Source organism: Hyla sarda, chromosome 3 (genome assembly GCF_029499605.1).
Source record: "Hyla sarda isolate aHylSar1 chromosome 3, aHylSar1.hap1, whole genome shotgun sequence".
Taxonomy (NCBI): domain Eukaryota; kingdom Metazoa; phylum Chordata; class Amphibia; order Anura; family Hylidae; genus Hyla; species Hyla sarda.
In genome coordinates this window covers 232,128,337-232,144,577 of record NC_079191.1, presented here as the reverse complement: position 1 = coordinate 232,144,577, position 16,241 = coordinate 232,128,337, and the positions used below count along the sequence as shown (strand labels likewise).

At 37.8% G+C, this 16,241-nt stretch overlaps 1 protein-coding gene across 4 annotated transcripts in view; it reads left to right on the top strand.

The window, feature by feature from the left end:
• Positions 1-16,241, top strand: part of HACE1 (HECT domain and ankyrin repeat containing E3 ubiquitin protein ligase 1) — a 126,938-nt gene that overhangs the window by 99,828 nt on the left and 10,869 nt on the right. For all 4 annotated transcript variants that reach the window (XM_056566204.1, XM_056566203.1, XM_056566201.1 and 1 more), the window contains 3 exons: positions 2,698-2,829; positions 9,879-9,977; positions 12,035-12,105. In XM_056566204.1, the coding sequence (XP_056422179.1) occupies positions 2,698-2,829; positions 9,879-9,977; positions 12,035-12,105 (302 nt within the window). The remainder of the gene's footprint in view (positions 1-2,697; positions 2,830-9,878; positions 9,978-12,034; positions 12,106-16,241) is intronic.

Below are 16,241 nucleotides of genomic sequence, written 5' to 3'. Positions count from 1 at the left end.
TTTACCCGGTCCTCTATAGTCCAATCTCTGTAGAATGCCAGTCTGTTCTTGATGTTTCTTTTGCAGAGAAGTGTTTTCTTTGCTGACCTTTTTCACACCATTCCTGTCTCCGAAAGCATTTGTCTCACCTGCCTGCTGCCATTCCTGAGCAAGCTCTGCACTGGTATGAAACCAATCCAGTAGCTGAATTCTTTTTAAGAGATGATCTTGACATTGCTATTATTTAAACATCCTCCAAGAGCAACTTCACCCAGTGATCCAGGAGCAATTTGGTGATGACCAAAAAAAGAAAGTGATACGTTTTACAGCACTTTAGTCTAAAGGGACAACCTTTTTCTTTTTTGTTACCATAAAGTGGTTGTATCTTGGCAGGACCTTGTATACGTAGCTTATTCCTTTTGGTGATGAAGAATGATTTGGGAGAAACCTAGATATATACAGCACTCCCTGATGATTTAAGATCCAGCTGAATGCAAAGTCACCAGCTTTTGTGTCCACAGAACCCCAACATTCCAAAAAGTCCTTTGTAAAACAACCAAGAGGTGGGTGGGTAAGAACAAGTGACACAATGTATTCCTCATAGCAGAAAACCTACAAAATTTCGACCCCAACAAGGTCTTTTGCAAGAACTATGCTTTGGGTTGACAGACAGAAACACAGATATTGGGGAAAACTCCAAGTACTGGTTAGAGATTGGCCCAGAAACTGATATCCCTCATGTCAGGGCAAATTGTGGGAGTCCTAAATAATAACAGAAAACAATATAAATACTGAGTGTTTGCCAAAACTTTATATATTTGTAAAAAAAAAAATAAATGTAAAACCTATGACAGGCCTATAAACAGTACTTAAGTATACCACAGAAACATCTGACTAAAATGTCTAAAACACTGAAGCAGCAAATGTTGTGAAAAACAAAAAATGTGTCAGTCTCAAAGCTTTTGGCCATGACTGTGCTGCAGCAATTGAGGTCTTCCTCTGGCATATACAAATGCATAACTCTTTATTAATGACTGTGAATATATATTTTTTGTGTATTTGTACACCTGTGTGAATTTTTTGGGGGCGTTGCTGTACAGTGATTAGGGTGTGGGATGTATATACATTTATCAGTAGCTCGTTGCTTCTATCTATATTCCAATTAAATGACTTCTGGTATGTTACTGTGCACATATCCATAGCCTGTCATTTATAGTTATGTTTAGTATTGCTTTTCTTTGAGCCCAAGGTATATCAGAATATCATTAAAAAAAATTATAGCCTATACTGCGTTGTGGCCCTAGGCTATAGTAGTTAAAAAAAAGTCTAGTTGTGATTTCTCTATTTGTGGATTAGAAATGTGCTTTTTTTTTTTTTTTTGTTTTTTTTTGTTCTGATATATCTGTTTTAGTAAAAACATGCATTTTCCATAAAAACAACTATTCTTCTTAGAACTCTACCCCCCCCTCTCTTTTCTGCTATTATTCCAATTAAAAAATGCCAAATATTGCTGTTTATTACTGTTGTGGCTTCCGTTCTGTATAGAACCTCCCCTCCATACTGTACATATTTATTAGTGAATTCTAGTCAGAGCGAAGACACGTCATAATTTTATTTCAGTGGGAATTTGCATTGCAGTTTGAGTGACGCCAACTTCTTGTAATGCAGACTTATTAATGTGCATATCATAGAAAAAGGGACCTGAGATGGTTTCTGTGTCAGGGTAGATTTCTCAAAATGTGTACAGTGGAGCAGTTGACCATCGTAACCAATTAGATTTCAGCTTTTAGTTTTTCAAAAGGATCCCTGAAAAATTAAAGCTGGAATCTCCTTGTTTGCTATGGGCAACTGCTCCACTGTTCCTGGGCACTGATTTGGATAAATCTCTCCCAATGTATTCTACAAATGGTGCCACCTAAATGCTGTTAAAAGAATACTCATAAGCAACCCTTTAGGATACCCAGATTGAATTCAGGAGGATCACAGTATGTTAACAATTACCTCTTTGTAATGCAGGATTTATTTACTTAACCAATCGAACGCTATCTATAAGCTGTGCAAAAAAGAACAGATCACTTTTGTAACAGTTGGGAACTTTAATGCAGTTTACAGTCTTTCTTTATCAGGCAGTATGTTTCAGCCACAGAATCTATAATGCCCAGATTAGAGTTTTGTGGAATGAGTTTACAGTATACGTGTATTCATAAAGCATATTTAGAGCATATTGCACCATTCTGAAGTGTGCTGTATTCCTTGGGTTAGTAAGGACTCTTGCCTTCCACTAGATGTCACTGTACCTCTGCACTTGTGCTTATTTTTAATATCTGCCAATTTTACAAAACTAATCTTATTATACAATATTTAGGATGCATTTATGTGTATGTTCAGTAATTTGCAATGGTGTTTAAAAAAATGATTAAAAAAAATAATTTGTTGTACGCATTAATGCGGTACCTAATATGCAGCAGCCTTTAAGCCTTGTTACTGGCAACAAGAACATGAAATGATGCAAGATGGAGGAGCCCTTTTCCTGAAGAATGTGTCTCAGAATCTAGTTTGATAGTTTTTTTTTTCTATTTAAAAAAAAAAAAAAAAAAGACAAAGCCGTACTTGATGTTAGATGAAGGGTTACTTTAGTAATCAAACACACAGCAGACACGTTGAATTTGGATGGCTCGCTCTCTCTTTCTCTTTTTAATCATTTTTTTTCTATCTCAGGCAGAATATGTCCAGCTTGTTACTGAACTTCGCATGACAAGAGCCATTCAGCCACAAATCAATGGATTTTTGCAGGGGTTTCATATGTTCATACCACCTTCTTTAATACAGCTTTTTGATGAATATGAGCTGGTGAGCTTTTTACTGTTTACTATTGCTTTAATACATTCAAATGGCATTCTATTCTTCTTTAGAATAAATTCCTTTTAAATTGCTAGTGTTATATCTATTAGTGGTAAACATTTTTCACAGTCCCTGCTGATGATGGTCTTTTTATCCCCTTCTTTTATACTTTTTCATGTAATAGAATACCTGCACCCCTAACATAATGTGTTATATAGTCTATAGCTGGAACTATTAATATTCTTTATTTTAAGGGAAAAAAATTATTCTATTTAAATTTTTATATTCAGTACTTTCATGATCCAAAAGAAAGTATATTCTTGGAGGAAGGAATTACAGGTTTGTAGTGTCAATGATGCTATTGCAGGTAAGATGGTCAATTAAGAGTAAGGGCACTTTACAAAATGCCTGTATAGTTTTCTGAATATTTTTTGTTCTTTATATCTATTCCACTTGTACTATTCTTCATGACATGGCCTGGGTTTGTCAGCTTAATTTGTATGTGTTATCTCTGGTTCTACCCTCTCACCACTAATCCAATTGCACACACTTTTAGTAGCTTTAAATATACAAGGATTCCCCCACTCTGTTTACTTCTCTAAAGAAATACTTTATCCAGCATGTCCTTATAGAAAGGTAACATGGATACAAGGTATTTAAAGCTTTTGATGAAAAGTTCACAATTATAAAATGCTTATAAGATTTAACCCCCCATCAAAGTGCTGCTGTAGTAGTTTCCCAGTAGTTTCAATGCTACTGCCTTTAGCTGTGAAGTAATAAGGATTTCTCTCAGATACTAAATTAAAGACATATGAGGCCGTATTTTTATGAGACAACTAATATTTTTAGTTGTTATATTTGGGTACAAGGCCCACGACACTTGGTTTGAAGGCCTTTTCAGCATCCAGGCTTAAAGACATCAACTGTTACGGTTGAACAGACACTTTTTTGTAGATTGCCTATTACACAAAGTTCCCTTTTGGAACTTTGATAGAGTTTTCAGTAGAATGGATAGGAGGTGATTGAACAGGACTTTTGGAAGCCATTTATAATCTTGATTAATGTGGACATTGGGTTGATAAGACATATGGAGTATCAATTCTTTATTTGGCTTTGGTTGAAGAATAGTTCTTCTGGTCATAAATTCAGGGTTATGATATGACACTTAAAAATTACGGTATGTTGAAAATAGCTGTTAGATATGGGGGAGGACCAGTTTAAAGAGTAATATTCTTTTGAAAACCCATCAGGACCAAATGTCTTGTGAGCATGTGCGTCTGAGCAATAGCCACAGTCACTTTTTCTGGAGTTAACTGCCATTTTGCCTGTCCATGTATTTAGGTATTGAGAAGAATATTTGCATCCCTATGTTTTTGTATATTTTCGAGAGTGGGATATTGTATGGAGTGAAAGCAGGCACGGAGTAGGTCAGTATGGAGTTTGTGTCTTACATTGCTTGGAAGCATAGTTAGTTGTTTATGTGACCGCACGTATCTGCCTTTTAGGTTCCCAGAAAAGGAGGTACATACAGTGAGGGGATGGTTGGCCCTAGTAAAGTAGATGTTGCCCCCCTAGTAAGTGCAGAATTGCTCCCCACTAGGTAGTTTCCCCTCTAGTATTATCCCCTAGGTAGATAGTTTTCCCCATTAATCAGTTATCCTCCACTATGTAGATAGGTGCCTTTTTACACATAAATATATAACCCTTTTCCCTGCTCATACACCCATAGGTTCTTGTCATCCTTGGTCATGTGCAGGCTGTGGATGACTGATTTCCTCATGTGCATTTTGTGGCCTCAAAGAGAAAAAGGAAAACTGATGGACTATCAGTCCATCAGTTTTGCTTGTCACCTCTGCCGTCTGCAGGATCTGCAGTGGCATCAGCGCAGCCATACATTTCTGCAGTGCCATACATTTGGTTGTGGCCGTGCCTGGTAATGCAGATGAAGGAGCTCAGGTTACTCAAGTGAGAGGCATAAATTTGGTCAGCACATACAAAAGAACTATTATAAATATCAGGTGCATGCTGCCATGGCTGAAATACAGTACAATCACTCACCTTATACATAAGTATTAGCACATGCAGTCTACTGCTGTAAATGTTGTGTTTGTACTTGTATTTCAGCCATGGCAGCATGAACCTGCATGTTTATAATTTTTCTTTTGAATTTTCTGACCAATTTTTTGTTTTTTGCATTGCAAGTGGGGAGTGGCTGCCTCAGTCATGGCTGCGCATACCACCCATCCTCCTGGTTGGTTTTAAGCATGAATACATAGCTCCTATATGTCCAGAATTCGTAGGCTTAGTGCAATCCCAGGAAGGGCACATGTATAGTGTAAGAATTTTTTCTGATAAAGACCATGGTGGGATGTCTCTCTAAGAGCCTCTATTTTAATTTATAGCAGTATTCCAATTTAAAATTACTCATGCTTTAAATATATATTAGCACTTGCAAATTGGGATGCTATAATTTTTGTCCTTGCATTTAACCCTTAGGCAACACAGGGTATACATGTACACCCTGTGCACGCTAATAGACTTGAATAAGTTGATGAATAATGGCTGCTGCATGCTGCCTGGACACACTGCTAATGCCGTACAATGGTTAACAACCCTTTAGATCTCGCATTTGAAATTAAAAGTGGGATCTAAAATTGGTAAAATAGCATTGCCAGTGGGTTGGCATTTCTGGTGCAATCACCAGATTGCAACTGACATGACGGCTGGAGGTCCCTCCCCTACCTCCATGACATACTCTTGTCACGCTGCTTCTCCAGGCTGCTTTGGCAATAACACTGATCAATGCTATGCTATGACAAAGCATTGACCAGTGTTTGCAATCGAAATATTGCATGTAAAAATCTCCTATGGGGACTAAAATTTTAACCATGCTAATTTTCTTACATAAAGTTATAATTTTTTTAAAAGTAGCTCATAAAAGAAGCCCTTATATGGCCTAGTAGGTGAAAAGTTAAAGGGCTATTAAAAGTGAGGGGGGAAAAAAAAAAATGCAAAAAAGAACAATCGCTGCATTCTCCAGGGTTTAAAGCGCACCTGTCATGAAGTTTGGGCACAAACAACTTACCACAGTGTGTGTATTGTGTGTATAATATGTATTCAGTAATACTTTTATCTTTTTTATTGCAGCTTTTATGACCCCAAAAAAAGATTTTCTGTGCAACCATCAACAGTCGGATAGGCGAGGCCAGGGGTTGGCTTTGCCTCACGCCTATCCCCCCTGTACATCAGCGCTGGGACAGCTGTGTGATTGACACACAGGTCCCAGTGCATACTCCCCTTATCTTCTTTATGTGCGTGCCGACTTGAATTCTGAAAGCAAGCACTCACTCACCCAGCGAGCGCTCGCTCCTGATGTCTGCCACCTACATGCGCCTATACACTGCTAGAGGCAGAGACTGAAAGTTCACGTCCCCGCCTTTAGCAGTGCACAGGTGCATCGAGTGCTTGTTTTGAGAATTCAAGTCGGCACCCACATAAAGAAGATAAGGGGATTATGCGCTGGGACCTGTGTGTCAATCACACAACTGTCCCAGCACTGATGTACAGGGGATAGGCGGGGCATAATGAACCCCTGGCCACGCCTTTCCGACTGTTGTTGGCTGCATAGAAAAGCGTTTTTTGGGGTGATAAAAGCTTTAATAAAAAAGTTAAAAGTAATGCTGAATACATGTTATACACATAATACACACACTGTGGTTAGGGGATACGGCCAAAACATGATTACAGTTGCACTTTAAGTGAAAGGAATGGAGCTTCAGTACTAGGCACAGCCACAGTCAAGAGTATAGCATTCTGCCTAGTATTTATTAAATCAGTCTTGTTGCTTGCTGTAGTGCTGTTGCCTTTTTATTTAGCTGATCAGCAGGGTGCCAAAATTTAGATTATCACGGATCAGATATGGTAGGCCTAAGCTGTTCTGGAATAGAGTTTTCCATTATGGTGCTGCATGAAACATGGAATGAAATACTGTTAAATAAAATAATTTTGTGAGGTGGTATAAAACAACACTTAAATGGGCACTGTTGGATGCAAAATCTTTTTTTATATGTTGTGCATCTTGGCAAAACATTAACCTTTCTCAAATACTTTATAAGAAAATTTTATTTCATTTTTTTTTTTTTTTTTTTTTTAGAGATCATGGCTTATAAAATCATGGCTTTGTTCAAGCTGAAGTACAGGCATGGGCAAAGTCCTGTAAGTGAGGGTGGGCTAGCACTGCTCTGTCTGATAGTACTCCTCTGTGCTCTCTCCTGTCTGATAGTACTCCTCTGTGCTCTCTCCTGTCCTGTCAGACTGGAGAGAGCACAGAGGAGTCCTGTCAGACTGGAGAGAGCACAGAGGAGTCCTATCAGACAGGAGAGAGCACAAAGGAGTACTATTAGACAAGAGATAGCACAGAGGAGTCCTATCAGTCAGAAGAGAGCACAGAGGTGTACTATTAGACAGGAGAGAGCACAGAGGAGTGCTATCAGACTGGAGAGAGCACAGAGTAGTGCTATCAGACTGGAGAGAGCACAGAGGAGTGCTATCAGACTGGAGAGAGCACAGAGGAGTGCTATCAGACTGGAGAGAGCACAGAGGAGTGCTGTCAGACAGGAGAGAGCACAGAGGAGTCCTGTCAGACTGGAGAGAGCACAGAGGAGTGCTATCAGACTGGAGAGAGCACAGAGGAGTACTATCAGACAGGAGAGAGCAGAGAGGAGTACTGTCAGACAGGAGAGAGCACAGAGGAGTGCTATCAGACTGGAGAGAGCACAGAGGAGTGCTATCAGACTGGAGAGAGCACAGAGGAGTGCTATCAGACTGGAGAGAGCACAGAGGAGTGCTGTCAGACTGGAGAGAGCACAGAGGAGTGCTGTCAGACTGGAGAGAGCACAGAGGAGTCCTGTCAGACTGGAGAGAGCACAGAGGAGTCCTGTCAGACTGGAGAGAGCACAGAGGAGTCCTGTCAGACTGGAGAGAGCACAGAGGAGTCCTGTCAGACTGGAGAGAGCACAGAGGAGTCCTGTCAGACTGGAGAGAGCACAGAGGAGTCCTGTCAGACTGGAGAGAGCACAGAGGAGTCCTGTCAGACTGGAGAGAGCACAGAGGAGTCCTGTCAGACTGGAGAGAGCACAGAGGAGTCCTATCAGACAGGTGAGAGCACAGAGGAGTACTATTAGACAGGAGATAGCACAGAGGAGTCCTATCAGTCAGAAGAGAGCACAGAGGAGTGCTAGCTCACCCTCACTTACTGGACTTTGTCCATGCCTGTGCTTCAGCTTGGACAAAGCCATGATTTTATAAATAAGAAATAACATTTTCATATGAAGTATTTTAGAAAGGTTATTGTATTGTCAATTTTGCAAGATGTACAACATATAAAAAGTTTTGGTATCGGACAGTGCCCATTTGAGTTTTTCTTTTTAAGCCAAAGCCAGGAGTGGCAATGGAGGGGATAAGAAATATAAAGGAAGTATACTTCTTCCTTCTGGATCCACAGAATATCCTTGTGCCTCTAAAATAGGAAGCTATAAGACCAGTTAACTGATATTCCTTTTGTAGAACATATTTTTTGTTCCACTTCAATTGTTGATTTGCGAGATACGGTGGGATTTTAGGAGTTTATGCCTTCTTTTATCCATGTGCAGTTTTTTATAGATCATTGGTGAATTCAACGACCCCTCTTCCCACTCTACATAAAAATGTACTGTGATTGAAAGATCCTATCTTTTAAACTGTATGTTGCTGCTATTGAAGACGACATATAGTATGTTAGGATATAAACAACAGTGCTTTGAAAGAATAAATGTAGGTTATTTCTTTTCTATTCTTTTTTTTCTAAATTGCTATAATCAGCCCATAAATTGCCCAAGCCTCGTGTTTTGTTACACAACCTGTATTTTCCTTTGTTGGCTTTATGGTGGTTAGCACAGCACTGCATTGCTGATTTTTTTCCGCTGGCATCTAGCACTCATATACACAATACTACTAATAATGTATTATCTGCAATTATCTTTCTGTGCATATTTTAAATTGTCTTCTAAATGTAATCTACAGAGTAAATAAATCCAATGTGCTGTGAAGAGCTCCAATGCAAATAAGCTTTTCTGTAATTGCAAGATAGGAAGCCAGCATTACTGCACATTGCACATTGCAAAGACACACATTATTAACTATCAAAAGATAAATATGCACAGTCAGTTCTCTTAATTTCCTAATACAATTCTAGAGCACATTGTGGCACTCACGGGGGGACAAATAAGACACTTATTAATTGTTTACATTTATTATCTGGATTATAGCGCACATTTTATTCTGGAATTAGTTTGCAATAGAAAGGCTAGAGGTGCACTGTATAATTAAACATCTGAATGTGTACGTTTTAAAGCTGCGGCTCAGAGGTTTTGGAATTTGCTACACACACACACACACACACATATACATGAAATAAAATATATATGTACCTTTTTTTTTAGTCTTTGATATTTCAGTAACGTGCATGTCACTGCTGTTATTGCAGTTTTATATTTCAGAGGCAATGAAGGAGGAAAGCTCTAGAGCTATAGCATGTATTTGTTTTAGGAATAACACATTGGTTTGAATTATTAAATAGGCTCGCTATGTTGGGTTGTGCACCAGTAAGCTCTTTTTTTGGGTCACTAGTGATGTTCTACATTCAGCCAAGATGTGGTTACTTAGCTGGGTACGTGTTAGTCTTTGTAATCGCATCAATATTTTCCATCAGCACAATAGAGGCTAATACTAATTTCACCTATCAATCATCATCTTATGCAAGAAACAAGATGGGTGCATTGTACAGTTTGTGCACATATTTAGTTTAATTATTTGCATAGTAAATGGTGTCAGTGAGATGTAGAGTCATCCATGTAGCATGTAGAACAGCAGCTTTCATTCCTGTCACTTGTCTGACACAGTTCCTTAACAATGAAGTCCCACAGTGCATTCGCTGTTCACCTCCTTCACTCTGTAAACATTTCTAGACATTTTATTTGAGTCATTTGGTAAATGACTTATTGATGATTTTGTAATTTAAGGAACTTCTTCTGTCCGGCATGCCAGAAATAGACGTGAATGATTGGATAAAGAATACAGAATATACTAGTGGCTATGATAAAGATGATCAAGTCATTAAGGTAATAATTTTATCTATACAATTAACAGATATGTCTTTTTAAATCTAAATATTCTTTGAGATTGTTATGCTTTCACGGTGAGTGGGATTAAGGCCTAACACACCAGCCTACTACTGTGTCTGTAGATTTCCCAAGAGCCTATATGGATCTCGGATATCATATGGAGGCAAACAAGCATCCATAGACTTTTAAGGGGCCTTACTGAGCCTCATATTTGTTTTTCTGTGGGATTTCATATGATTTGGACAGAAAAAAAATGATGGCATGTATCATTAGATGCCATAGTACTAGGTCATGGTCTCCTTGAAGCAATGCCACTAGAAGAAAATATTTGTGTAGTACGGGAGCACTCAGAGTGCCTATAGAGTGCAGCGATTCTGTGTGCATAACTGCTTTAATGACACATTTAACTCAAGTGTTTTGTGTCATATTACAAAAAAGTGATACACATTATAATGCAGCAATTTTTTTATACATATTCTGTGGCCAAATACATCTGAAAACTGTTACATGTTTTATTGTTTATGTAAATATGGATAAGTGGCATGCCACTTATTCTGTTTAAACCTGCTTCAGAGAGCTAAGACTGGGATCACTTCTGTGGCAATAAAAAAAAAATATGCCACAAATCGAAGACTATGGCTTAGATTTCTGCAGTTTGAGATATGTTTTGGGAGGTTATGTTTCTTCTTCAAAAGACCATCAAAAGGTGTCTGAAGACTTATGGGTCCTTTATGCTTCACTAGGAATTAGAGATGAGCGAAGTTACAGTGATTCGATTCGTCACGAACTTCTCGGCTCGGCAGTTGAGGACTTATCCTGCATAAATGAGTTCAGCTTTCAGGTGCTCCGGTGGGCTGGAAAAGGTGGATACAGTCCTAGGAGACAGTCTCCAGCCCACCAGAGCACCTGAAAGCTGAACTCATTTATGCAGGATAAAGTAAGCAAACGCTGAGCCGCGAGGTTCGTGACGAATCGAATTACTGTAACTCCGCACATCTCTACTAGGAATTTTGGAAAAAAAGATATGCAAAGTAGGTCTCCCAGTCTCTCTCTGGTGCCTCCTTTTGGAAGTATCATTCCTGCAAGGCAATGTTTGACTTATTAAAGAGCCTTAGGGCATGACTGAGGATTTTAGTAACCAAGGAAGGATCTCTATTAGATCCATTAGATGGCTTTAACCAGCTAGAGTTGTTGTCCCTCTGTCAGTAAAGAGCAGGGTTCCAACTGACTAGCAGAATAGCATTTTTTTTTTATCGGACTTAAGGGAATATGTTACTTCTTTAGGAGAGTTTTTGTATAGGGAGAAATCTATTGGTCAATGCTGGTGGGGCAGGGAGAAGGCATTGGGGACTGCCCCCAATGACTTATGGTTCAGGCAGCATAAACGTTATGATAGGTTCCCTTCAATGCATGGTGGCTCAATGCTGATCATTGTTTCTTTCAAAGGTTCTCATATGGCCATTGGTGAAATCTCTATTGAGTTATTCTCCCTTCTTATCCAGGAACCCATGAAGTAATATCTGACTGTTCTAATGGCATTGAGTAGTAAAGTTGTTGAATAAAGATGTACAGTCATATGTGTCAGAAGTGGTTCAAAATGCTGATAAAAAATACAATTTTGTGTGGTGGACAAATGAGATTATTTCTAAAACTACTCCTGTGGATAATACACAGTTCCAAAATACACAAATATGCCTTTAATGGGCTTTTTTTTATGTGAAACCTCTTTGAGAAGTGGTCTTTCATGGGGGTGTATTCTCATAGAAAATGACCAGAGTGTATAATGTATTTGGAATTTAAAATATGTTGCATGAACAAGAGGGTGGTGGTTTTTTGGATAGATTTCACTGTACTTAGGTCATTCTGCAGTTTTTATTAAAGATAAAAAAAAAAAAATACAGAGTTAGTGGATGGTGGTTTATAAAAATCCTGTATACAATGTCACATGATGTTGAGGTACTGTAAAGTACCACAGTGGCCAAAACACAGTATTAAAGGTATATATGTCTGGGGCGCTTTCCCCATTAATTTAACATTGTTTTGTTTGGTTCTAGTGGTTCTGGGAGGTTGTACAAGAACTAACACAAGAGGAGAGAGTGTTGCTTTTGCAATTTGTAACTGGCAGGTATGTAAGACTCTGCCTTCAGGATTTATGTTGTTCAATTTACATTTGAAACCTCAAATTCTATCTTTCTGTCTAGTCTAGACACACATTGATCTTTTGTTTGTTCAGTAGTGTTTGCCTTGTAAGCTTTAAAGGGGTTTTACTATTTACTAAACAGATGCATTATGTGAAATGAAAAGTATATTCTGTTTAAGTGTAGGTTTATGCTCATGTGGAAAACCTGCTGTGAGTTCTGCTTCCATTCACTTCAATGGGTCCACAGAAAATCCACAATAGTGGCAGATTTGAAGATTAACTGCAAATCCATTGAAGTGAGTGGCTGTGAAACTCGCAGTGGGTTTTTCACACCAAGTTATGAGTGTGTGAATTGTATATGAGAGAGCTATACTTATTAAGCATCTATATGTCTTCCTTGTTTTCCCCTATTGCCCTTAGTGACTACCAGTTAACACATCCACTATGATGGGCAGGCATGCTCAGATTCACTTTATATTGCGAGTTAGTCTTTAGAATGTATGCAAAGCAAGAGGAATTATGGGAAAGGTCATTTTATGTGGTGCCATCTGATTCACACTGACTTTACTACCAACTTTGCTTTGTGAGAAAACCCCTTTAAGTCTTTTTAGAAGTAATATTACACATATGACTTTATTTACAACAACATTTACATAATATTTACTTTGTGTGTATATATATATATATATATATATATATATATATATTTATATTATGTGGATACCAATCTGCCGATCGCTGAAGACCAGACCCTTGAGTAAGAGGAAACTGTGTTTTTAGCTGCCTCAATGTTACATTTTTTATGTATGTTCCTATTAGCAAATAAATCTGCCTCCTTCCTCTGGCTCACAGTCTATTCCTGCGTGTTTCTTCATTACGATCTAATCTCTGTCTAAGCATAGCTTTAGTACCACTTCAGTGAAAAAAATCAAACATTCCTTTCCCTGGCTGCACACCATAAAATTAATTCAATGGATCTGGTAAAACAAATGCATTTATGATTGCAGCTTTTAAGATTCCTGAATGTTTTCAAGAATAACTGAGATGCCTTTGTCTCCTGCTGTATGTCTGCCTCACAGTAATAATAGAATGGCTTGAATTCTGATAGTTGTATTGTTTATGAAGCAGCACTGTGGTATGCATATAGATACATGTAAAAGTCTTTTTATGAGTCCTAAATGATAAATATGTTTGTGTCAAAAAAAGACATAGAAATGTTACCTTTATGTGCTAACCAGAAAAATATCTATTCTAATCCTTACTTCTATCATTTTCTTTACATGGTCAATTACCCTTAGTAATTCTTTTTATTGCTGATTGTTGTTTACTAATTAGTAATATTGCTAAAATTTGTAGTTGTTCAGTTGGTATATACAAAAAAAAATGTGTTCACTAATGCTGTGGCCGACCACTGAAATGCGTAGGTTTCCATTACCTTTTAACCTTCCCTTGGCTGCTGTACAGCAATAGGCAATTTTATTTTAAACATAGATTATAGTCATGTCTATAAAAGTGAAAAGCAGCCGAAAGGCAATGGCAACGGAAGGTGTAAATCTTACGATATATTTAATGCTCACATCTAACATCTCACCTAATCCTTTTGGGAATGAAATGTCAAGTTAAAAAGTCTTGATGAGTGTTTGTTCAGATAGTCTTTCATTGTTCTTTTCTTCTAACAACAAATATAAGTGAGATGAAAGATAATTTACAAAAATGGATATACTGCCCTGATCTGAAGAAGAATTTATCCCCAAAACACATTATTTCTGGATATTTTTAATCAAGGCATCTTTGTAGCACAGTGCCCAGATCAGTCTAAATTGACCTTCTGATGTACCATAGAGGTCATTACATTAAATCCGATTGTTAGGATCTGTCATAATCAGACTCTCTTCACTCCTGTAATGTGAATGTGACTATAAGTGGTTATTTCTAGGGCTGTAACTAAAGAATCAATTAGTTGGTTGATTCATTTTCCAATTATTCTGATAGAAAGCAGTGGACAAGATCATTTGTAAGTTAGATTAGAATGGAAGTTATTGAGGGATCTGTTCAGAAGGGAGTGAGTTAATGAGAGGACTGTGTAACAGAGGGGGATAAGGGTTTGACCAGACCGGAGGTCTTTTGTGTGTAAGGGATGCCTTGAAAAAAAAGAGTTTGGGGTAGGTTACTGGTTGAGTTTTGTGGCGGCTGAGAGGAGAAGACCAGCAGCACTCCAATCCATGTGAAAAAAGTAAAGGTGTTTTATTTCATCATACAATAAATACACATATATTTGTATTATAATGTATATTTTTATTTATATTGCACACACAGATTATGAGGTGCTGTACACTCGCATTGGGTACCTGTGGGAGGAAACCTGTGCAGTGTTTGGTTCATCTCTTTAGGTCTATAAGTGCAGCAGTCCAGGATTGAACATCTATACTATGGGCCATCTATTCATGCTATTTATGTGCATAACCATTATTGTCTGTCTGCATGTTTCCTGTGCACTAGACCTTTGGTGATTTATGGTCTTATAGGTGCTTAAGTATTTCACTCCTCCCTTGAACCTATTGGATATATGTAGCGCGGGGACCTGTGTGAGGAGTATCCTGCATGCAGGGATCTGTACACTTCACCGGTGTTCTATATGTATAGTTGTCTGTGCTAATGACTGGTATATCGCCTGAAGGTGTTACTGTAGTTACAGAAACGCATTAGAACAGTTATTATAATCTCAGTAGCACATTTATATTTACCTTTTATATTAATTACCCTGGCATTTGTATTTTAATAGGTTGTGGGTTCACAATACTATTTGTTGAGCTTTAACAAGTAGAAATAAAAGTTACGTATTAGAGCACTTCCCCTTGCACACTTTGTATATAATTTTGTACACTGAACTGTAATTTTCTGGTTGTCAAACTGGTGGTCCCATTTTAGAAAAAAAATTAAAAAAAAAGCTGAGTGTTATAAAAGCCCATCAAAAAGTCCAATGTATGCTGAAATGGTGCCAATAAAAACTACACATCACTGCACAGAAAGGAAGCCCTCGCACATCTCCATAGATTACAGAAAAATTAAAAAGTTACAGGGATCAAAATATGGGCAAAGCATTTTTTTAAGTAGTATTTTTTGTAGTAAAACAAAACTGTATACAAATCTACAAACTGTTAATAGTACAGACATGCAAAATAAAGCTAACATGTCTGTTTTACTGCCCGCTGAACAGTGTAAAAAATAAAACCCCTCCAACTTTGCGTTCTTTCCATTTTTCAATTTTTTTTCAGTTTCTCAGTATTTTTACATTAAAATGAAGGATGTCATTACAAAGAAAAAATTGACTGCAAAAAAAGCCTTCAGATGACTGTAGATGGAATAAATAAAATAAAAGATTTATGGCTTTTAGAAGTGAAGAAGAAAAACCTAAAGGGCAAAATTGAAAAGTTTGTTGTGTACTTAAGGAGTTAATCATGGGTAAGTAAAAAGGGAGATCCTCCTCCTTCCTAGGAGAAGGGACTTCATTGCCCACGCATTTGCATTCCGAAAAGTGTGGCCTACTTTTTTCAGAGCCTATAGTCATAACTCTAACTCCAAATGTAAGCTGTTACAATTACTAGCCTTTTAGTCATAACTCTAACTCCAAATGTAAGCTGTTACAATTACTAGCCTTTTAGTCATAACTCTAACTCCAAATGTAAGCTGTTACAATTACTAGCCTTTTAGTCATAACTCTAACTCCAAATGTAAGCTGTTACAATTACTAGCCTTTTAGTCATAACTCTAACTCCAAATGTAAGCTGTTAAAGATAAACAGAGGCGCTACAATGATCAGTCTGTACCTTACTGAGAGGCAGGAGATTATAAGACTGGAGCTATAGTTACAATTTATTGGGAAAACTTGAAACATACATACTAAGGTTATGGAGATTAAACAGAGAAATCATAAAAAAAGACTTCAAAACATATTTTACCCAAAATATTTCCAGCTATATTCAACAACCAAACTTCCTTACATAACTAGAACAGGTAAAGTTTGTAGGGGATGTTAGCGATGTCCTGTCCTCACCTTGTTTTCCCATCTATGTGCTGTATGTGTCTGTTGATGTACCTGCTAACTATACAGTATATGCTAT